General features: G+C 39.4%; 1 protein-coding gene and 1 pseudogene across 1 annotated transcript in view; one reads left to right on the top strand and one right to left on the bottom strand.

The window, feature by feature from the left end:
• Smurf2 (SMAD specific E3 ubiquitin protein ligase 2) overlaps positions 1-24869 on the top strand; it is a 100143-nt gene that overhangs the window by 27394 nt on the left and 47880 nt on the right. The window contains exons 2-4 of the mRNA XM_051158918.1: positions 13754-13792; positions 21728-21836; positions 24659-24792. Of these exons, the coding sequence (XP_051014875.1) occupies positions 13754-13792; positions 21728-21836; positions 24659-24792 (282 nt within the window). The remainder of the gene's footprint in view (positions 1-13753; positions 13793-21727; positions 21837-24658; positions 24793-24869) is intronic.
• Positions 9996-10572, bottom strand: LOC127200559 (60S ribosomal protein L29-like; annotated as a pseudogene).

Raw genomic sequence — 24869 nt, 5'->3', positions numbered from 1 at the left:
GTTTACCTCCTGTATTGTCCTTGGCTGGTGCCTTAGTTTGAGCGGGACCCCACTCACTCAATTTTAAAGACAGACTTCTAGTACTGATTTTCTTTCTTTTTTCTTTTTTCTTTTCTTTTCTTTTTTTTTTTGGTGTGTGTGTAGTCAGTATTTTCTCTTGTATAATTATTGCCTTTACCAATCAGAGATGAAGATAGTGAGTATTTAAGTTGTTTAATTTCATGTGACATGAGGGTTTTTGAGATTTTATTATTGTATGCTATTTAGACAATATTTTGTTGTATTTCATCTGAATAACATATTTGCAAGTTCATTGCCGTTTTACTTACCAATATGGTTATTTCTGGTGTTGATCTATTAAAGGGGACTGAAGTGGCCCTTAGGTTTACTTCCTAAAAATACTACCTGAAAAAATTTAAAATTTTGTGTTTATGAATGATTGTCCCTGCAATTTGGACTTTGTCCAATTAATTTTGATAAGAAAATCTGGCATTGCTCTAAGTGAGCATGCCTCTTTTCTTTAGCTTAAAACAACAACTTCCTTTTCATTAATGATAACTGATCTGCATATTAGGTTCCTACTCTGGTGAAGGTTTTTGTAGTTGTTTTTTGAAACAAGATCTCATATAGTCCAGACTGTCTTCAAACTTATGTAGCCAAGCCTGGTCTTGAACACTTCATCATCCTACCTCTGCCTCTCAAATGCAGGAATTCCAAGCGTGTATTACCATGCCCGGCTCCAGCCTTGTTCTTGGGAACCATTTTAAGAGAAACTGGTAGTTTATAAGTTTGTGATGTTTTGTTTGGCCTGGGCATATAAATGTCTAAAAGTAATCTAACCTCAGAAAACATGACTGCTGTCTCTTGGGGCCAGGGTTTACAGACAGTAATGATGGGCAGCAGTGATGTAGCTCAGTTTGGTAGAGTGCTTGTAGTATTCCCAGCACCACATGGGATGGTGACACATACATGTAACACCAACATTTGGGAGATGGAAGCAGGATGATTAGAAGTCCAGTGTCATCCTTATCTGCATAGTGAGTTTCAGGCCAGCCTAGGCTACACAAGACCTGTCTCAAAAACCAGCCAACCAAACCAAAATGACTTAGGCCTTTAATTGTAACTGTGAGGTAGTCTTGTCTTGTATTAGCTTTGCTCCACAACAGAGGAGTAGATAGGACTGTAACTTAGGCGGGGAGATACAAGAAAACTCTATTATGGTAAGAAATGTCAGGTGTTTACATGAAGAGTTAGAATGTTAGGATTCCAGACGATGGAATAAAGGATGAACTTTGAAGGCAGGAAGTCAGGACAGAGAGTTGACTTGTTAACTTTGCTAGGGAGTCATTCAGAAACATGACTCACTTGAAGCTTTAGATGTCTCGTAAGTCAGTAAGAAGGCAGAGTTTTGCTTTGTGGGCTTTACCTTCTTTGCTTCTAAGACACTGGGCGGGGGTGGGCAGTGGGGAGGGATATAAGGCCTTCGTTGGAATTGCAAGTTTCTCCAAAGTACCTCTGAAATTATAAACTGTCCTTGCTATGATTATACTGTAGTATTAGACACACACACACACACACACACACACACACACACACACACACAGGATTTGTTTGACTGTGTTTCATTTGTCATTTTATAGACAAATTGTGATTACAGTACCTAAGCAGTTGGGATGATCCTGTAGTCTGGTATTCGTGTCCTTTGTATTTGCCCATACCATGTCCCAGAGACAGGCCTTAGGTGGCTGGTGACAGAACATACACAGAATAACATCCATCTGATTTGGGTTAAACAAAGAAGAGACTAAATTTGTTTTCCATGTCTACCCAGAGGTACTTAGATGGTCCTGAACCAGAAAGAAAAACAAAAACAAAACTAAAAAGTTGTGAAAGCAGGACAGATGACTCAGCAGAATCACCACTATTAGGTGCAAGGAACCTGGCAAAATCAGGACTGCCTTTGTCAGGGTTAACTTAATTATATGATGTTTCGGGAGCCTTCAAAACTTTTAAAATGTAAAAGTTGTTAGAGATCAAAGATAGTGCACTAAGTGAAAAGGCTCGGTTGTCAAGCAGAGAACCTGATCCAGGACAGAGTCTAAGCTCAGGCATGGAGAGACGGGGTAGTCCTTTACAGCCAAGAATCCTATTGGATAAGCCAAAACTTTGAGTGGTCTTGTCTGGGGATACCTGCATTTATTGTGGGTAAGTTCAGGTCTGGTTGGTGGAGGTGGTTTGTAGTATATATCTGGTATGAAATTAGGACATTTAGTGGCTCCTAGTTTTATGGTATGTCTGAGTTAGGATTATGCTACCCAGTCCATATTTACACTGTGGTCAGCAGTTAGGTGGCCTGGGTTAGTAGCATTTGGATTCAAGGATGTAGATGCTAGAGAGAGGTCAGGTTTGCATGGCAAGAATCTTTCCTTGTCTCAGTAGGTCTTCTGGCCTTTGTAATTCTTTTTACACTTGTAGTTTTCTATACCGTGTTTTCTAGTGGCTTGCATTTATAATGGAGCCTGTTTGGTGATTTGCTTTATTAGGAGATTATGAGATACTGAAGAACTACAGTTTTGACAGTCAGAAAGTTTATTCTATTTACATTGTTGTAGAACCAAGACTAATGTAGCTAGAGACTTATGCATCAGTATCTCTTTCTGCTGTGCATTAGAGAAAGGCTTGGTGAGGGCTGTTACTGTGTAAAGGACTCCAGTAGGTAGTAGGGCTAACAGAGATGGCTAAACAAATACAGGTAATTTTGGGGCCATCTTGATTTGAACAAAAAATGTTATTAGCTTAGGAATCAAGGGGTGAGTTTCATTATTTAGTTACTAGTTTCTTAATCCTAATGCTTTGTCAGTGATTTTCTTAGTATTTTTGTTGATTTGATAAATATTTGAGTGCATATTATATTTTAAATTATGTAACAACCTGTAGGCGATATATGAATAAGCCACATTAAAAAAAACAACAAAAACAGCTTTGTGAGACAGAAGGTAAGATAAAAATGTCACATGAACTACTGATATACCACTGTGAGAAAGACCTTGGAAACAGGTAAAGTCAAAGTGTTCTTAGGGGTTCACAGGAAAGGAAAAATCAAAATCAAAGTGAGAAAGAATAGAGTCAGCCAGTATTTAAAGAGAATGATATGCTTTTGCAGAGGATCTGAGTTGGTTCCCATTATCCACCTCAGGCTTTTCACAACCACCTGCGGCTCCAGCTCTCCTTGGCTCTCAGCATCTGCATCCACATCCACAAACCCACACACAGACACATGATCAAAAATACAATAGTAAAATAGAAGAGAGCTTTCTTAGAAGAGATGTACATTTTTAAAATAGATGCATACTATTGGCTTGCCTATGACAGTCATGGGCCACCCATGCTGTTCCCTAGAGCACATCTTTGTAGGAGTAAGGTAGTCACAATGCCCTTTGATTAAAGGTTGAAAATTGGATTTAGAATTTGAGGGTAGAGGGAGGGAGGGGCAGACAGAGTTGCACACATACATGAAACAGCCAGCCAGCCAGAAAAGTTCTTAACATGGAATTGAAGTTTAATAGAGTGGATATAGTTTTTAGGGTTACTTGGAATAATCACATTTGAGGTGGTAGGATTATCAGGGATAAAGCCAAGGTAGAAAGGTCTTCATCTTATTTATGAGGTGACAAGAATAGGACGAGTTATACTTATTTTATTTCCCTTTTATCACATTTATTTGTGAGGTTGGTTGTTTGGTGTCTGTGTGTCGGTGCATGTGTGGCACTTCTCATATGTATTAGTTAGAGGACAACTTACCAAGTCAGTTCTCTCCCTCCACCCCGTCTACCATGTGGCTTCTGGGATTGAATTCAGTTTGCCATGCTTGCTGACAAATCTTGTTTTTCTTTTGTGTGTATAAGAAAATATAACTTGCCGGGCGTGGTGGCGCACGCCTTTAATCCCAGCACTGGGGAGGCAAAGGCAGGTGGATCCCTGTGAGTTCGAGGCCATCCTGGTCTACAGAGCGAGTCCAGGACAGCCAAGGCTACACAGAGAAACCCTGTCTCAAAAGAAGAAGAGGAAGAGGAAGAAGAGGAAGAGGAGGAGGAAGAAGAAGAAGAAGAAGAAGAAGAAGAAGAAGAAGAAGAAGAAGAAGAAGAAGAAGAAGAAGAAGAAGAAGAAGAAGAAGAAGAAGAAAAGAAAATGGAACGCGCGTACTTGTAGGGTTCAGTATACTCTGGGGAAATTTTTACACATTATCAAATATGCTAGATATATTATACACATGTGAACATTGAAAATGGAAACAGATAAGTGATAAGCAATATCATTTGTCACCTTCTTTAAATAGAAGGTTAGACATTTGCTTTCTGGGTGTTTTGAAAACATGTCACGAAGTTTATAGAACTGGAGGGGCCATAAGGAAAAAGGGAGCTCACTAGGGAAACTGAATTCCATCTTGAATAAATAAAATCTGTAGGGCCGGTGAAATGTCTAAGTAAGGAGTGTGTGTTCGCCAGTTGAAATTGGCTTCGCGTTTGGTTGAGAAGTGAAGCTAGACATACAGACGGGGATTTACTTGTCAGCATTTACTGGAAAACTTGGTGAGTGTGTAAGCTGTGCCACAGAGTATCCTTCCCCCATGCCAGTTCATATGTCAAAGCTTAATTGCTAAGGGATGGATGCTGTCTATAGATGGAGCCTTTGGAAGGAATTAGGTCAATGAAGGCAGAACATTCATGAATAGGATTAGTAATAGATGCAAGAGAAGGTCCCCCGTTTGCTTTACAGGGATATAGCAAGAACATGCCTGCCTACCGTCCAGGAAGAAGGGTCACAGCAGGTGCTCAGTGTGCTGGCACTTGATCTTGGACTTTACATTTTCCAGAATTTTGAGAAATAGTGGTTTTTAAAAAAAGAATTATTTTGTGTCTGTGAGTGCTCCATTTGCATGAGCACCTGCATGACAGAAGAGGGCATCAGATCACACTATAGATGGTTCTGAGCCACTGTATGATCCTGGGAATTGAACTCAGGACCTCTGGAGGAGCAGATAGTGCTCCTAACTGCTGAGCCATCTCTCCAGCCCAAAAATTAGTGTTTGATGTTTAAGCCACCTCGGCTAGCGCTAAGATAAACATCTTGTTAGATTACGAGAAGACTTCTTTCTCGTTAGTAAACATATCTCAACTAGAAATTTTAGAAGAGAAAGAATAAAAATAGCTAATATATACTGAGCACTTGCTATATCGTATATTAGGTACTTTTCTGAATATTTCATGTACTTTAGTTTGTTTAGTCTTTAAAACAACAGTATGAGGTAACTTATAGAAGTCTCATTTTCAAATGAAGTATCTTTGGGGCATAGCGTCATTAAATAGTGTTCAGGATTACACACCAGTAAACGGTAGCATCAGGCTCAAATGCAGGTGTTCGGACCTTGTTTAACTCTTGCATGGTACAAAACCACATTCTTTAAAGTGTTGCTGGAAATACAAGGTAAAGGACATTTGGGAATGGCATGGAAATGATGCAGACCTGTCTATACATAATGTTTTAGACTTGATTACAAATACATACTTGAACCCTGCAGTAATAATGCATCTCATTTGATATTCTGTGGAAGAATAAATTATTGTGCAATGTAGTTTAGGTATAATAATTTTTTTTAGATTTATTTATTTTTATTCTATGTATGTGTATACCAAGTGTGTGCCTGGTGCCCAAGGAGACCAGACAAAAGTGTCTGATCTTTTGGAGCTAGAATTACAAAATGGTTGTTAGCTGCCTTCTTAGTGCTACAAACTAAATCCAGGTCCTCTGGAAGAACAGCTAGTGTTCTTAGCCACTGAGCTATCCTCTCCAGCCTATGTCTGTGTTTATTCTTCCATCCTCTGGGATAGTCATCAGTTAGGAGCAGGTCTGTTTGAAGAAAGACACCTAGCAGAGGAAGTGGTAGTTGAGTTTTGAATAGTGTCTTGGTTAGGATTACTATTGCTGTAATGAAACATCATGACCCAAGCTACTGGAGGCGGGGGGAGGAAAGGATTTATTTGGCTTAAGTTGCCACATTGTGGGTCATCATCAGAAGTCAGGACAGGAACTCAAGTAGACAGGAACCTGGAAGCAGGAGTTGATGCCAAAGCCATAGAGAAATACTGCTTACTGGCTTACTCCCCATGGCTTGTTGAGCCTGCCTTCTTATAGAACCCAGGACCACTAGCCCAGGAATGGCACCAATCACTAATTAAGAAATTGCCCTACAGCCTTACCTATAGCCCTATCTTCTGGAAGAATTTTTTAAACTGAGGTTCCTTCCTTTCTGATAATTCTAGCTTGTGTCAAATTGACATAAAACTGTCCAGCACAAATAGCAAAAGATAGAATAGTGTTTGTTTGGCCTGCAAACAGAATACAAAGGAATTGATGGGAGGAAAGCAGTGTATTTTAATTCTCAATTTGGAGAAAATAATTCGTAGAAACACTGGTTTAAAATAAATAGTCGGGGCTGGAGAGATGGCTCAGAGGTTAAGAGCACTGACTGCTCTTCCAGAGGTCATGAGTTCAATTCCCAGCAACCACATGGTGGCTCACAACCATCTATAATGTGATCTTATATCCTCCTCTGGCCTGCGGGTGTATATGCAAGCAGAGCACTGTATATGTAATAATAAATAAATAAATCTTTAAAAAAAAATAAAATAAATAGTCAAGGGGCTGGAGAGATGATTCAGTGGTGAAGAGTTCTTGCCATTCTTGTGGAGGACTCCAGTGTGGTTCCCAGCATCCAAGCTGGGAGGCTCAAAACCTCCTGTAACCCCATCTCCAGGGGATCCAGGGCCCTCCTCTGCGGCTCTGCACGCACCTGTGTGCACACATTTACAGCCCTCAAAGAACATGAGGAAAAGTATATTGGTTAAAATAGCCTCCATAAATGAGTTATAGAAACAGTTTGTAAAAGTTTGTTTGTTTTTTTGTTGGGGGAGCAAAGAAAAGTAGACAGACTGACTGTTTTTCCTCCATTCCTTTCAAGCAGTTTCATTCCAGTGAGCATTGTAATTGGAATGCAACTGCAATTTGGAGGAGGAAGGGGAATTCTGGCAAGGATATAATGACCAGTTGGGAGCTTTATTGAAATTAAGCATAGACAACCATTCATTATGAGTACAACTTAGTCAGAGCAGCAGGGCATTCTGTTACTACAGCTGGGCGTTGCACTGCCACTGTTACAGATGCTTGCTGCATGTAGCCTACTCATTTCTAATCACAAAAGGAAATTATTGACTTAACCCAAGGTGTGATAAGCAGCCCTTTCAGTTACTACTTTAAATATAATATAAAAGGGTTTTTTAAAAAAGATTTATTTATTACATATACAGTGCTCTGCCTGCATGCACACCTGCACACTGGAAGAGAACAGCAGAGCTCGTCACAGAAGGCTGTGAGCCGCCATGTGGCTGGCTGCTGGGAATTGAACCCAGGACCTCTGGAAGAGCAGGTGGCGCTCTTAACCATTGACCCGTCTCTCCAGCCCCATAAAAGGGGTTTTTTAAGGAAAAAAAATTAAAAAAAAATTTTTTGTACAAATAACAAGACATTTTAGCCAACATAGTGGCTTATTCCTATAGTCCCAGCACTAAAATTTTTATTTTATTATATATATGTGTGTATGTGCCTAAATGTATGTATGTATGGTTGGTGTTTTTTTTGTTTGTTTTTGTTTTGAATGAAAATGGCCCCCATAGGCCCATATGTTTGAATGTTTGGTCCCCAGTTAATATATCCAGTTGATGTATGGTTTGGAAAGTATTAGCAAATGTGTCCTTGTTGGAGAAAGTCTGTCACTGGTAGCTGGACTTTCAAGTTACAAAAGCCCATACCAGTCCCAGTGTCTTTCTATCTGCTGCCTGTGGATCAGGATCTAAATCTCCCCACTTCTGCCATGCCTGTCTGCTTCCCATCATGATAACAGACTAACCTCCTGAAACTGTAAGCAAGCACCTAATGCTTCTTTTTATAAGAGTTGTCTTGGTCATTGTGTTTCTTCACAGCAATAGAACAGTAATTAAGACCCGTGTGTGTGTGTGTGTGTGTGTGTGTGTGTGTCTGTCTGTCTGTGTGTGTATGCACATGCACATGCACATGTGCATACACGCACGTATCTATACCTTGTATGTGCAGAAGCTCACAAAGCTCAGAAAAGAGCATCACACCTCCTGGAACTGGAATTGCAAGTGGTTATGAGGCACCATACAGACGATGCTCGGAACTGAACCCTGAGTACTCTGCGAGGTCAGATGGGTGCTCTCAGTCACTGAGCCGGCTCTCCAGCCCTGAGACCTTGATTTTGAGGGCAGGAGGACTGTATACAAGGATTCTAATTCCTCCTCAAAAAGGGGTCTTTATTGCATAATTGAGTCATATCTACCTTATGAGCTCTGAGGGTAGAGGCTGTATCTTTGTGTCTGCAAATCCTATCATAGTACTTGGCATAAAGGGAGTACTTAGGAACTGTCAAGTGAAAGAATGAAACTAGGTCTTATGTACACATGTTATTACTTGGGAGGCAGAGGCAGGTGGATTCTGTGAATTTGAGGCCATATAGGACTGTGAGTCTGGTCTATATAATGAGTTGGAGGCCAGCCAGGACTAGATAGTGATGCTGTCTCAAAAGAATAAAGATCAGTTTGTTCTATTCTCAGTGAGTATTTCAAGGGAGTTTTACATGTATCCATATGAAATAAAGAGATATCACCAGCATACTGATTCTGTTAGTAACTTTTCTCATTGCTGTCATAAAATACAAGACAGGGACAACTTTAGAAGGAAGTATTTATTTTGGCTCTTGGTCTCTGAGATGTCAATCCAACAGTGTAGACAGGGCCTGGTAGAATAGAGCAATTCATATCCTAGTGGTGCCAGAAGCATAGATGGGTGCCACCCATGTTCACTGTTGGTCTTCCTCCTTCATGAGTCCTCTCTGGAAGCCATTTCACAAACATATAACACTGGTGCGCCTCACTGACTGGTAGTTCTAAATCAATAAAATTGAGAGTGGAAATTAGCTACTATACAAGTTTCCTTAATTTAATTTGATTATATCATCATTTCAAGCCATTTATCTACAGAAGAGGTAGGTAGATTAGAACAACTACAAATACAGATTTAAGAATAATACTTGGAGGAATTGAGACAAATATTAATATGATCAGAGTAGTATAGCAGATTAATCTATGCATCTCTAGCTCATTTGAGACATTGTCCTTCATGGACTTTATAGTGTAGTTTAAAATGCTACATTACTAGTTGTCACTTATCAACATTAGCACATAATTGCTTAATATCTGAAGCTAGTGTAATATGTTAATAAAAATTAGTGAAATTTTAGTCAATAAGCATTTCTGGGCCTTTCTGCATATATTATTCCAGTAAGAAGCTTACTAAATGTTAAAGGGGTTGAGATACAGCTAGGTGGATAGGAGAATGCTGTGGCACTACTTACTTTACAAGCTCACTCTCCTGCTATTTTACTTGAACATTTATGGCATAAATCTCCCATAATTGATACTGAGGATGGGAAAACAAAACAGAGCTGTGGTTCTAATTTCTGAAGTGCATTTCCAAGAAATGAGCAGAACAGTGAAGACTAGAGGTATGAAAGTTATTTTGCAAGTGAATAAAATTACTATTTTCAGATGATAGATTGGTAATCTTCTTTGGTTTTTTGAGACAGGGTTTCTCTGTGTAATAGCCCTGGCTGTCCTGGACTCACAGAGATCTACTTGCCTCTGCCTCCTGAGTGCTGGGATTAAGCCCAGTGAGTGATTTTTGTTTGTTTGGTTTGGTTTTTTTGAGACAGGGTTTCTCTATGTAGCCTTGGCTGTCCTGAGCTCACTTTGTAGACCAGGCTGGCCTCGAACTCACAGTGATATGCCTGCCTCTGTCTCCCTGAGTGCTGGGATTAAAGGCGTGAGCCACCATGCCTGGTGAGCTTTTTTTTTTAACCTTGCCTCAGGTTTATTTGTAAAAACAGCATAGGACACTGGTCATCTGTAAATAGTGTGTAGGTGGGTGTGTCACACCAGTCCATCTGTCTTCACATAGGCAGAAGCCATTTGTATGGGGCCTTCACAGGGGCCTGGGGCCTGGGTGCCTTTGGAGCTTGAGCTGGGGCTGCAGCCTGGGCCTTAGCTGCGGCTTTCGCCTTGGTTTGAACCTTGGCCTGTGGTTGGTACAGCCTACTACCCTTGTTCATGTAGCTTCGAATCTTCTTCCCAAGCTTGGGATGAGCAATGAAAGCGAGCCGGCTGAGCTTGTGGCTGGGGTCCTTTAGCATCTTGGGCTTAACAGCCTTAGGCTTCACAAGGGCTTTAATGGCCTCTGCACGCACACTCATTGCCTTTGCGTTGTTTGCCTGCATTTTCTTCAGGCCTTTCTTGTGCTTTTTGGCAAAGCACATGTTCCTCAGGAGCTTGGAGTCAGCTTCCTTAAGAGATTCATATTGTTGTGACTGGGGTTTCTTGGTGCCATTTCTGTGCCATTTGCGGGACTGGTTGTATGTGTGGTGTGGTTTTTGTACTTGCCCATGTCTGCACAGTAACCCCGCCTGGGACTGGAAGGTTTTTTTTGTTTTTTGTGTTTTGTTTTTAAAAGAAAGGTTTTCTCTGTTAGTCCTGGCTGTCCTGGCTTGCTTTGACTTCACTGGAGGGAAAGTTCAGTAGTCAGAAGAGACACAGTCCAGGATGACCCTCAAGGTCCATGAGTATATGTTGGCAGTGAGATCCAAAGTGCAGATCTGTCTGCCTGTCTCTGCCTCAAAGTCCGGCGAATAAAGGTGTGTGCCATAGTACCCAGCTTTGAGACTCTTATCTTACTGTACTAACCCCTAGTTATACAGTGAAAGAAGAGGACCTAGGGCAAAATCTTAAACTCAGCTTTCATAGATGGAACATAAGATCTGGCGAAGAAGTCTTAGAATGAGTTTTATGCCACTTGAGAATATGCTGTTAAGTAGAACCAAAAGAAGAGAGAATTTCCAGAAGAGCAAGTAGTCAGTAGTGGCATGTCCCCTCAGGGATCAAATGCAACAAGGAAAGAGAAGTATCCACTGGCTGGACTTGATCAATCAGGTCTCTAGGCTTTAGAAAAGTAATTTAGGAACTGTGAAGAGGGAAGAAGCTAAATTGGAGTGGGCTGAGGCATTGTGGGTAGTAAAGGAGTGGACTCAGAGAACATAGTTGGTTACTTCGAGTTTCATTATGAAAGGGCAGATGCCTGGAGGGAAGCTTGGGTAAGAGTCAGAAGAGACACAGTCCAGGATGTCTGTGACGGCTCTAGGTCCATGAGTATATGCTGGAAGTGAGGTCCAAAGTCAGATGGGAAAGGAGTCTTGGACCAGAGAGTAGTGGAAGGATGGATGCATAAGTCTGTGTCAGGGAGTTAGAGGAGTTCTCAGACTGCCAGTTACTCTCAAGTCATGTACAGGTCATTTCATATGTGAACCATAACATGAATGGCAGTTTAAAATCATTGCTTTATTACTATTAAAGGTTGTAATTTGAGATGTGCATGTGTTAAATGTGTGTTGATCTTAATGGCTTGATTTCTGTACTGATAAAAGCTTGGGAACTTTTTCTAAATCCATTTTATGATTTAGTACTTTCAGTTATGGACTTAGTTTTTATGACTGAATTTTTGTTTTTATAAACAAAACTTCGAGATGTGGTAGCATATACCTTTGGTCTCTTTGAGTTCATATGAATCCCATATGAAACTTCATTATGAAAAGTTATATGGCCTGGTCTACATAGCAAGCTACAGGCAATCTGAAATTACATAGTGAAACCTTGTCTCAGAAACCCACAAATAAAACTTTCTCCTAAGATGTGGTCTAAGGGACTTAGGGTCTTGTGATTGTCTTTATTCCTATACTGATGGCATTTATTTAATTTATTCAGAACAGATTAGTTAGGCTTCTTAAATTTATATTAAATGGCCAGGCATGGTGGCACACACCTTTAATCCAAGCACTCAGGAGGCAGAGGCAGGCAGATCACTGAGAGTTTGAGGCCAGCCTGGTCTACCAAGAGAGTCCAGGACAGCCAGAGCTGTTATCACAGAGAAACCCTGTCTCAAAAAAACAAACAAGCAAACAAAAATGTATATTAAATGAATTTTATATGCCAAACTTTAATAATTGTAGTAATCCTTTAAAACTTAGTATATAAAAACATTTATATTTTATATATTTAATTTTAATATATGAAAATTTATATCTTCCTTTATTAAGTTTGAATAAAAGACATTTATGAAGGCTGGATAGATGGATCAGTGGTTAAGAGCACTGGCAATCTGGGTTCAGTTTCCAGCACCCACATAACGGCTTGCATGGATTTATTACTCCATTTCTAGGAGTTCTGATGCCCTCTTCTGGACATCATGGATACCAGCCACATGGAAACACATATACAAATAAAATAAAAATCAGTGCATTTTTAAAGTGTTCAATTTGGGGATTTTTGGTAGATTCAGAAGGTTGTGCCTTTATTCACATTTTACAAGGTACTCAGATTGAGATAATCTAGCTTTTAATTTAATTTTTAAAAAATTATATTTATTTACTGGTGTGTGTGTGTGTGTGTGTGTGTGTGTGTGTGTGTGTGTGTATAGATATGGAGGTCAAAGGAGACAGCTTTCAGGAATTGGTCCTTTCCTTCTACCATGTTGGTCTTGTGACTCAAACTGAGGTTTTGAGGCTAGTAGCAAGCACTTTACTCATTGAACTGTCTTACCAGCTAATGGGAGACTCATCTTGTGACTGAGCTGTTGATGACTTAGGAGAAGGCAGATCTCTCCTGTAAGGTTTCTGTGGCATTTAGATAGGAGCACATAATGTTAGTTTTTAAATAACGCATTATGTCAGGAAACTTTTACTTCTGATCCTCTTCTGTAGAAAAGTATTTAATCCTTGAATAAATATGCCAGCCTGAATTTAGGTATCTTTTTAGAGCCATTTTCCCCATTACGACTGGGTTTCTTCAGAAAAATCTTTTAGCTGGGCAGTGGTGGTGCACATCTTTAATTCCAGCACTAGGAGGCAGAGGCAGGAGGATCTTTGAGTCTAGTCTAGTCTACAGAGTGAGTTCTATGACAGCCAGGACTGCACAGAGACACCCTGTCTCAATCCTCCCTCCCTCAAAAAACCCAAAAGCAGAAATAGATCTTTTATTTTTAATTCGTGTGTGTGTGTGTGTGTGTGTGTGTGTGTGTGTGTGTGTGTGTGTGTGTGTGTAAGAGAGAGCACATATGTGTTTGCACACTTACGGCATTGGATCCCCTGGAACTAGAGTTGCAGGTAGTTATGAGCAGTCTGACTTGGGAGCTGGGAACTGAACTGTGGTCCTCTGAAAATGCAAATGTTTTTAACTGCTGAGCCATCTCTCTAGTCCTTGATGAAGAATTTCCCCTCTAAGAATAGATGTTGATAGAAAATAAGAATTGAGTCACGATGAAAATGGTCAGATTTATAATCTTGTTTCACTACTGTTACTGGTGATTGTTGCTAAGGTTACAGTCATTGATTGATGTGAAGCTGAAGGTTTTTCAGCTTCTTTTGTTGGCTAGACACTATTAAAAGTTTATGACTGTATTTCATACTGCATCGTAGTCAAGGTTTAGTCGCCCACTACTGTTTTCAGTGTTTAAATGAAACAATGCAGTCTTACCATTTTAATTTAATTGTCGATGTATTGTTTTTGTTTTTTTACAGTACTCTGTGCAAAAAACTTGGTGAAAAAGGATTTTTTCCGTAAGTAAATGAACTTTAATACAAATCTTGTATATACTATGTAGGTTTTGGGGAGAGTTGTATTTTCAGAACTGACTGGTTTAGGGATTTGGAAGCAGACTTTTATTTTATGAACGCTACAGTTTTAGGTCATTTTTGTGGGTTTACCTTATCCCTTCTCTTTGTCCACTTCTACTCATATCTGCAAAAGTGTGTTCGGGTGTATAAATGCAAGTGTTAGAAATGTTTCTAGGACAGGTTTAAGAAAAAAAATGTAATACACCTTTAACATTTTAAGGACACTTCTCTCACTTACTCATGACTCATTGGGAGGTAGAAAATTGAGTCTGCTTGTAGTTTCCAGAGTTGTAGGAAAGAAACCACTGCCAGTCTCCGGAGCAGGAATTGGTTCCTGCACATGTTGTCTATTTGCCAGTTGGGTGTAGTTTTCTTTTATTTTGGGACAGGGTTTTTCTGTGTGGCCTAACCTGGCCTTGAATTTACAGTCTTCCTGTCTCTGTCTTCTGATGTTGGGATTACAGGCATTAACAGCGCCCGGAAGTTGTGAAAAGTTTGTAGCTTTATTTAGGGTTAAGTTTTGTGAGAGCGGATTGTAAAGTTCTCTTGTATGTATTAAAAATATTAACCTGTGATCTCTTTTCCTCTTCCTCACGTTGTACTTTTGATTGTTGTTGTTGTAAGATTTATTTATTGTGTATGAGTGCTTTATCTGCAGAAGAGGGCATCAGATCACATTATAGATGGGTTTTGAGGCACCATGTGGTTGCTGGGAATTGAACTTAGGATCTCTGGAAGAGCAGGTGGCGTTCTTAACCACTGAGCCATCTCTCCAGCCCCTTGATTGTTGTTTTGAGACAGGGTCTCATGCTGCCCAGCCTGGCCTTGAATTCTTGAGGCCGCTGTGTAGTCTCTGCCAGCAGACTGCTAGTGTGCACCGCCATACTTAGCTCTTTTTTTTAACCTTATAATTTCTTAATTTAAATTATTCAGTAATTGTCACAAGATCATAAATAAAAGCTATTAGCCAAAAATTTTACATGTGAAATATTAGAACTTAGAAATCTCATTAGATTTTTGTTTTTGTTTTGGGCTTCTCTGTAGAGCCTTGGCTGTCCTGGACTCACTTTGTAGATGAGGCTGGCCTCGAACTCACAGCGATCCGCCTGCCTCTGCCTCCCAAGTGCTGGGATTAAAGGTGTGCACCATCACGCGCAGCTTAGATTTTTAAATCTATAAATATTAAAATCTAAGTTCTATCAGCTAACAAAAACAGTGTGTTGGGTGTTTAGTGTGACATTTAGTAATTTTCAGCTTTGTTTAAACGGACAGAAATTCTCAGGCCTGAAGAGATGACACAGCAATTATGAGCACCGGCTGCTCATCCAGAGGACCCAGGTTTGATTCTCCACTTGGAGGCTCACAACCATCTGTAACTCCAGTTCCAGGGGATACGCCCTCTTCTGGCCTCTGAAGGCACTGCATGCATGTGGTACACAGGCATACATGCAGGCAAAACATTCACACACAACAGTAATAAAATTTTATAAAGGAATAATAATTTTGACACATAAGTACACACTTCATTTTATTTATTACGTCCCATCTTTCTATAATGAAATTGAATTTAAGAACTTAACATAATTTTATAAAACTATAGTTATGAATGTTTATGGTATCTGTGTTTGTATGGGGAAGTGTGAAATAGGATAACGTGAAGCAGAGGAGGGCAGTTAGAAGCAGCCTTCCGCGTCTGTACCATATACTGTCTACCTCACAAGCATTTCACAGGAGAGGAGGGCCCATGGGCCATAGAACTCTGCAACTGTGTCTGCTAGCACCAATTTTATTCTCTCTTGGGCTGCTGCTTAATTATACTTCCCTATCTCTAATAACCTAAAAGCAATGGTGTAATTAAAAAAAAAAAATCCTCCTACAATTGAGCTGATGAGGATTTGGATTTGTCTTGGTGAGACTGCCCCCCAGCAGGGAGGGCTGGACGTGGCGCTGACAAGCACAAAGGCGAAGCACGCTGTTAAGACATTTGCTCAGATTTTGAGGATAAAGTCTTCTGTTTTATCTTTCAGCCTTCTTTACTTTTCAAGTTCTTTCCCTTTCTGCATAGCCCCATTCACAGCTTCTCTCATAAAAGCATCTAGATAGTCTTGCCTCAGTGTTCCTCAGAAAGCTGGAAGAATCTTTAATTCTTTGTAAGCCTCTAAGAATTGGCAGTGATGACCAGGCGTGGTGGTGCATGCTTGTAGTCCCAGTGCTGGAGAGGTAGAAGGAGGCCGATCACTGTGAGTTGAAGCCAGCCTGGGCTATAAAATGAGTTCAGGACAGCCAAAGCTACACAGAGAAACCGTGTCTCAAAAACAAAAACAAAACAACACCAACAAAAGAATTGACAGTGATACCTTGTAGAATGTTTCTGTACTTGAATAGTAGGTAAAAGGAAGAAATCCTGTTTCATTGGTGTAGGCAATAAAAACTGCCAAGAATAATTTGAGTGCACGCTTGCTTCATGCATAAGATTTAGAGGCAGCATAATTATTTTTAAAACTCAGAATGATAGACTAGAAAGGGGAACAGCAACACACCAGCTTTCCCAAGAAGCCAGCCAAGGATGGGGGTGACTTGAGACTCACCCTGACCATCGTTCTAGATTTCTCCTGATTTAGGTTTATGCCTGCACTTCAAGGTGTTTCTGACCTGTTTATAGTTTTGTATACCCACATTCATCTCAGAGAAAGACAGTACATCCTAAATTCCTTCTATTTGAATATGTTTACTGATCAGAGTAGAGTTTTAAAAGATTTATTTATTATTTTAATTTTTGTGCATGAGTGTTTTGCTTGCCATGTATGTAAGTTCTGCCTGCATCCCTGATGCCCTTGGAGGCTAGGAAAGGGTGCTGGGTTCCTTGGAAGTATAATTATGGACAGTTGTAAACCATTATGTGGGTGCTAGGAAGTGAACCGTGTTTCTCTACAAGAGTAACAGGTGCTTTTAACTGCTGAGCCATCTCTCCAGTTCCCAGAGTATAATTATTAATAGTGAATATAGTTAAGTTCTTGTTTGTGACTTAAATTGTGTTAAATGATTAAAGTCCATTTTAAGGTGGAACATGAGTATAAGGAAATACATGTGTATTTCAGTTCAGAAAAAATGTGTGTTTTTATATGCTATTTATATGTGAGATGGTGCTGTTTATTTCTGGGCACAACCGTTGCTAAGAATAGGGTTTTAAACTTATCCTTTGGAGTGGTTTTCAAGGTTCTTGACAGATAAAAATCAGTCTTTTCTCCCTTACCTCACTATTTCAGCAGGAAAAATTTCAGCTCTGAAGCAACAGGTAAAATAATTTTATAGTAAGCATCTGCCAAGTAGATTCTACAATTAAATTGATGATACATCTTTTCATTTATCAATTATCTGAATTTTCTTTAAGGAATGTTTTCATTGGTATCAATTTTTAAAAACATTTGTATGATCTGGGTGTTGAAAGGTAGAAGAGGGGGAAGATCAGGAGTTCTAGACTAGTGAGTTTCAGGCTTGGACTGTGTGTTGAGTCCCTGTCACTTTTGGGGGGTGAGGGAGGATATTTACCTGTAAGGTAATCTTTTTTTTTTTTTTTAAAGATTTATTTATTATGTATATAATGTTCTGTCTGCATGTACACCTGCACGCTAGAAGAGGGCATCATATCACATTATAGATGGTTATGAGCTACCATGTGGTTGTTGGGATTTGAACTCAGAACCACTGGAAGAGCAGTCAGTGCTCTTAACCTCTGAGCCATCTCTCTAGCCCCCAAAAGTGGTCTTGTTTTGCTTTTTGCTTTTTGGTTTTTTTGTTTGTTTTTTTGTTTTGTTTTGTTTTTTGAGACAAGGTTTCTCTGTGTGGCCTTGGCTGTCCTGGACTCACTTGTAGACCAGGCTGGCCTCGAACTCACAAAGATCCACCTGCCTCTGCCTCCCAAGTGTTGGGACTGAAGGCGTGTGCCACCACACCTGGCTAAGGTAATCTATTAAGTTTATTGTTTTTTTGTTTTTCGAGATAGGGTTTCCCTGTATAGCCATGGCTATCCTGGAACTCACTCTATAGAGCAGGCTGGCCTTAAACTCAGAGATCTGCCTGCCTCTGCCTCTGCCTCTGCCTCTCAAGTGCTGGGATGAAAAGTGTACTCCACCACACCCAGGTGAAAGCAGCTGAATTTAAAAAAAATATTTATTATGTATACAGTATGGTCAGATCACATTACAGATGGTTGTGAGCCACCATGTGGTTGCTGGGAATTGAACTCAGGACCTCTGGAAGAGAGAGTAGTCATTGTTCTTAACCACTGAGCCGTCTCTCAGCCCTGAAAGCAGCTGAATTTTAAGTTTAAAATTATTATATTATTTTTGTTGTTGTTGTTGTTGTTTTTCAAGACAGGGTTTCTCTGTGTAGCATTGGCTGTCCTGGACTGGCTTTGTAGAGCAGGCTGGCCTTGGACCTTGAACTCACAGAGCTCCACCTGCCTCTGCCTCCTTTATGCTTAAATTTTTTTAAAATTACATTTATATATTTTGTGTTTGTATACACATGTAGTTCAGAAGACCCATTCTTTCCTTCTCCCTTGTGGGTCCTGGAAATTGACCTCAGCTTTTCAGCTTGGCAGCAGGCACTTTCTTTACCTGCTGAACCAACTTTCTGGTCTCAGTTTTATGTTTTTATTTCATTATTATTTGCTGCTTGTTAGTGTCTTTGTCTGGTCACACCCTCACCATCTCACCTGTCTAATGATGGGAATGGACATTTTTACAATTTGAAAAATGTAATAGCTACTTTGTATTTACCATGAGAGGTTTCTAACTTCCAAGTACTTGACAGCTTTTGACTGCACAAGTGAAATTTGGCCTTGAAGATAAACTTTTGTACAACAGTGACACAGTCAGGTTAAGGGGAAAGTGAAGTTCCTCTTTGAGTTGTAATCATTTAGCAGAAAGTAAATCATTAGAGACTGGCTCAGATTCTTGCATAACTAACAAAATGAAAACCATACTGGAGGGGTTTTGTGGAAAATGTCTTTTCTTTTTCTTTAAAAAAAAAAATAGTGAGAGGTTTTGTTTTTGTTTTTGTTTTTTTTTAGCATTGATTTATTTTGTATTTATGTTTCATACATACAAGCAGGCATACACTGTGGCTCATGTGTGGAGGTCAGGACAACATGTGAGAGTCAGTTTTCTTATTCCACCATATTGCTTCTAAGAATCCAAGTTGGTTTGTCAGAATTGATGGCAAATGCCCTACCTGCTGAGGCATCTTGCTAGCCTAGCATTTTTCCTTGTAAATGTTTTTCCTGTATGTATGTATGTGTACCACATATGTGTCTAGTGCCCTTGGAGGCTAGGCAAGAGATCTCCACAAACAGGAATTACAGACAGTTGTGAGCTATCATATTTGGAACCAAACCTGGGGTCCCCTACAAGAGCTCTTCACTGCAGAGCCATCAATCAGCTATTATTATTATTATTGTTGTTGTTGTTATTGTTATTATTATGCATGTATAGGATGTGTGTATATGGGTGCATGTGCCGTGACATACATGTTAAGATCAGAGGACAACTTTTGGGGGGTTGGTTCCCTTCTCCATCTTAAAATAGGGTCTCTCTTTTTGTTTGTGTTATGCTGTATACTGCAGGGTAGCTAGCAGGCCTAGCAGCTTCTGAGAGATTCTTTTGTGTCCACCTCCTCTCTTGCCATAGAAGTCCTGGGGTTACAGATATGTGCTGTTGCACTGGGCTTCTTTATGTGCATTCTGGGCACTGGACACGGGTTGTCCGTGTGTGTGGCAAGTACTTTTCTCTAGTGAGCTATCTTGCTGGCTCCTAAGCCTCTTTTAATGAAATTTTTGTTTTGTTTCATTCTCTTATTTTTGTTTCGTTTTAGAGACAAAGTCTCAACATGTAGTCCCAGCTATATTGAAACATTCTATGTAGACCATTAACTTGTTAACTAACAGAGATCTGCCTGTTTGCCTCTTCATCCTGAATGCTAGGGTTAAAGTCATGTACCACCACATGTAGCCTTTTCCATTTTGTCTCTTCAAAAGTAGTTTTCTTTGTTTAAGTATACAGTTTAAAAAGGCTTACTGTTTCTTATTTATGTGTATGCTCATACGCCTGAGTGGGTTTGTGTGCAGCACATGTGTGCAGGTGCCCTCAGATCCAGAAGGAGTCAGCCCCCTGAAACTAAACTTACATTCAGTTGTAAACCAACTAGTATGAGTTGGGAACTGAACTCAAGTCCTCTTAACCACTGGGCCACCTCTTCAGCCCTGAACAGTAGTTTTACACCTTAGGACCAATGCTTTGGTTGCACTCCTCAAAGTCTTTTAAAAAGGAAGAGAAGAAAGTTTTCTAAGTAAGGTCCTCCCCTTAGAGCTCTGCTGCTGTTATGGAAGTCCTCTCTCACCTGTGTGTGCTCAGCATTCGTTGCCTGTTCTCCTGGCTGTATGAGCTTTCCCTTCCCTCGCTCTGGAACCAAATAGTAAATGGGTGGCGTGTCAGTTTTCCATCAGAGTCAGAATATCTGGAAAAAAAAAAATCAACTTCAAGGAGGAACTGCGTTTTTTGTATTTTGGGTTTCCCCAACAGTTCTAGAGGTTTCCAGCCCATGTTTAACTGTTGGGCCATGTTAAGGCAGAACATTGTGGCAGGGAGGACAGTGGTGAAGCTGTTGATTTCACCATGGCTGGAAAGCAGATATGAGGAATGAGGAGGAGCAGGACAGTTCCTCAAGGGCCTGCTTCCTACAGCAGGGCTCATCGCCTCCCAGAACAGCCCATCATGTTAGGAATGCGGCAGTGGATTACTCTGTTGATAGGCCAGAGCCCTCATAAACCAGTCCTTTCCCAGCCACCTCTGAGTATTGCTGTATTACGAATCAAGCCTTTGGGGTACATTCCAGATCCAAATTACAAATATAGCATAGAGGATGAGAACCAGACTGTGTGTGCATGGGTTCAGAGTCTAAACTCACAGTGGTTCTCAGCCTTCCTAATGCTGTTACCCTTTAATACAGTTCCTCATGTTGTGGTAACTCCCAACCATAAAAATTATTTTCATTATTACTTCATGACTGTAATTTTGCTACTTGTATGAATCTTAATGTAAACACCGTGTTTTTCAGTGGTTTTAGGCAAACTGAGAAAGGGCCCTTTGTCCCCACCCCCCAAAAGGATTCACGGCTCACAGGTTGACAACCCGCTGCTTTGACTCTGTCCATACTTCTCACTGTTATGTACATTGAGCTAGTTATTTAATCTTTTTGTTCTTCATTAGTAAAATAGGGATAATAACATTCATCTCTCCCAGAGGATTACTGTAAAGATTTAAGATGAAGCATTTTGAATAATTCTCATTGGGTTTGCTGTTTTAGTCAGTACAGCCAAGCATTTACTTACTGTCAGTTCCCTCTCCCATGTTTGCTATTTTCGTTTCCTTTTTATGGGGTCTCCTGTATAGACATTTCTCAGTAGCAGCCTTTAGCTAGTTGGACATTTCTGTAGTTAATGTTCTGCATGACAACTACATTTAACAATCTTTTCAAGTGAGCTACTAAGATGTTGTGTGGAAAGAAATGTTAGTGCATTCATCTTCTCAGAGTTAAATGGCTGCTTACACTCCTCAAGCACCCAGGTGCCATTTAGGCCCTGGTAGTGTTGAACAGAATGCTTCAAGTTGGGAATAAGAGAAAAAAAACCATACAGTTGTGTTATCCATTGTGGAAATTATTTCAATCGTTGCTTTAAAATAGGCTGTGTGTGGGTGCGTGCTCGTGTTTTAGAATGGAAAATCTCTTATAGCAAATGGTAATCCTATGTAATTAATCTTTTCTCTTACATGTCAAAATATTTTTTTTAGTTTAAAATACTTCCCTTTTTCCCCACAGGACTCCCTGATCCATTTGCTAAGGTGGTAGTTGATGGTTCTGGGCAGTGCCATTCTACAGATACTGTGAAGAACACACTTGATCCAAAGTGGAATCAACATTATGACCTGTAGGTGTGAAGATTAATTTGAAATGAAATACAAAATTAATGTTACATAATCTTTGAAAAGAATAATGGAAAATGGTTTCAGTTTGTGTATAATATAAATATAGTTTGGTCTTTTTCTTTTCTCTTTTCAAAATAGTACTAAGAATTGAGCCTTGGGTCTCAAACATGGTAGGCAAGCACTCTACCCCTGAACTACCCCCCACCCCCCTTTTTACTTTATTTTATCTGAAATACATCTCACTAAGTTGCTCAGGTAGGCCTTTAACTTGGAATCATCCTACTTCATCCTTCTAAATAGCTACGATTGCAGGCCTGCCAACACTACAGGCTCAACCTTTTATCTGACAGTTATAAAAGAGGAGCCAAACCCAGTGGAAAAGTGCTTTCAATTATTTACAGGCACGGGTGCACGCATGCACGTACTCATGCACACACGCAAATACAAAGCAAAAAGAAAGAAAACATATCTTGAAAAAGTTACAGCCATACTTCATGGTAGGTTCAATTTGCCTTTTCCTGAAGACTAGAGCATCTTTTCATGTGCTTGATGACTTACTTTATAGTTAGTGTTAATTGGCTACCTAGGGAGGTCTCTCTTGCATGTTTTAAGGTGCAGTAGAGGGGAAGAGATCAGAGTAACACTTGGGATCATTTTGTCAAATCTTTCCATTACCTTAGCTAGTCCTGTACAGTATACAATGTAACAATTACATTTTAGCCATTATCTTGATTGCATATATAATATTGTATTCTACATAATATTGTGTTCACATATGGAGATATTCCTTATGTCATAACCTCTGAAATTTTTTTTTTATAATTCTTATACTTGTTGAGGAAGTTAAGGTTCTATAATAGAATGAAATAGAGATTTCTATGTAAGTTTAAAGCTAGGTGCAGTGGTGTATGCCTGCAGTAGTAGCTATTCAGGAGGATTGTAAATTCTGAGCCCCTCTGGACAGCAAAGCAAGCCCCTTTCTTAAAAAGAACAACAGCAACAAAAAGTGTTTAGCTTACAAGTTTAAAAGAATTCATTTTTCTTCTAGCCATGTGTATTTAATAAGACAAGTTTTCCTTAAAATGAAAGCAGAGACTGCTTAAATGCAATTTCTAATGAGTTTTTGACCCTGAAATATGTTGGCAGAATGTTTTTGACCTGTAAAACTTCAGTTATTTTTAATAATTCACAGTTATTTTCAGAAAGCCCATTCTTAGGAAATTATTACAGTTTAGAATTCAAATCTTTCTGTATCATAGTATGCCTAAAGATTATGCTGGTACATTGTACTAAATAGATTTCCTTAGGCCAGTAGTAGGCTATTGAGGCCTCAAGAATCAATATTTCAGAATATTAAGAAACATTAATAAATTTTTAAAATGTATTTGCTTTGAGATATTACTTGTTACTATGTGATATAACAGGCAGTAGTTATGTACCAGTATATATCTGGTAGATACATTTGAAAATTGATGTAGCCATACTAAGTGATAGTTTAGAACATCTTATTTGTAAGCAATAGACTCAATACAAACTAGCTTTATTTTAGAGCCATGTTTGATGGCCCACACCTGTAATTCACCACTCAGGAGGGAAAGGCAGGCAGGTTAAAGGCTAACCTGGTCTAAGCAAACGACAACAAAACAAAGGCTAGGCATGTAGCTTAGCTGGTAGAGAGTGCTTGCCAAGCATGCACGGAGCCCTGGCTTTGATGGGCTAACATATGTCTGTAGCACAGCACTGGAGGAGTAAAAGCAAGATCGGAAGAAAGTTCAAGCTTATCCTAGTCCACATAGAGAGTTCAAGGCCAACCTGGGATTCATAAGATCATGCCTCAAAGCAACAGTAACAACCAAAGCATAGTGAGAAAAATCTTAGTTTTTATAAAGTGGATGTATTGACTTGCATCACAAAAATTTCAGGGGTGATCATTTTTTTTAGACACAACTGGATCCAGGGCTCAAGTGAAATTTCCACGTTCCTTGTTTTTGTTTTGTTGAATGACAGCATAAGATCAAGGTTGCTGGACCAAAAATTTGACCTCTTAGAATCACTGAAAGAAAGTTGGGTTCTACTCACATGATTATGTTATTAACAATGTTTTTGCATGACTCAATGCCATATTAATAATTGGCCCTGATAGTGCAGGCATATGCACAGACAAGTACAGTAACGCTTTTCCCTGCTCTGCTTGTCTGCAGGCAGTGAAGTGAAATCTACAAGAGTCCTGCTCGCTCAAGGCCTGCATATAGGAAAGAAGCAGGGGAAAAGCGTTACAAACAACTTTTGTTCTGCAGCATTTAAAAATATAACAGGTAGGTCAGATTTTTGGTCTATCAACCTTGACAGTGCCTCTTAAAGGTGAACTAAGTATCTGCGGTAATAATTAAAATGTCTAAAATGTGAATAAATAATTATTTTAAAAGCCTTAGTATTATGAAATAGTAGCTACTAATTTCTGTGGGGTTTTGTTTTTGTTTGTTTGTTTGTTTGGCTGTGCTTACACATGCTAGGCAAGTGCTCTTTCTGCAGCTCATGACATTCCAAAACCTTAAAAGAGCTTTTTTTTTTTTCCCTTTCTTTTTTAAGTTTTTGCCCAACATGAGATTGGAAAAAAATAGATTATATATATGAAAAAAAAAGATTATATTAAAATTATTTTAAATATCTTTCAAATTTACATGCAGTACTTTGGATTGAATTCAAAATAGTTTGCTTCTTTTAGCCGTACTCTAAATATATAGGACTTTATGATATTTAAAAGTTAAACTTTATACTACTTTTAACTACCAAGTTATTTATGTAGCTGGTTTTTGTCTTTCAGATATATTGGAAAGTCTGATTCAGTTACGATCAGTGTGTGGAATCATAAGAAGATCCATAAGAAGCAAGGTGCTGGATTTCTTGGTTGTGTTCGTCTTCTTTCCAATGCCATCAACCGCCTCAAAGACACTGGCTGTGAGTAACTTCTTGATTAGGCAATATATATATATGATACCTTTTATGCAGTAACCTCCCAGGAATATCTAAAACAC

The sequence above is a fragment of the Acomys russatus genome, chromosome 16, assembly GCF_903995435.1.
Source record: "Acomys russatus chromosome 16, mAcoRus1.1, whole genome shotgun sequence".
NCBI lineage: Eukaryota > Metazoa > Chordata > Mammalia > Rodentia > Muridae > Acomys > Acomys russatus.
Note: the sequence above shows the minus strand (reverse complement) of the source record. Positions and strands in the feature narration are given on the sequence as shown.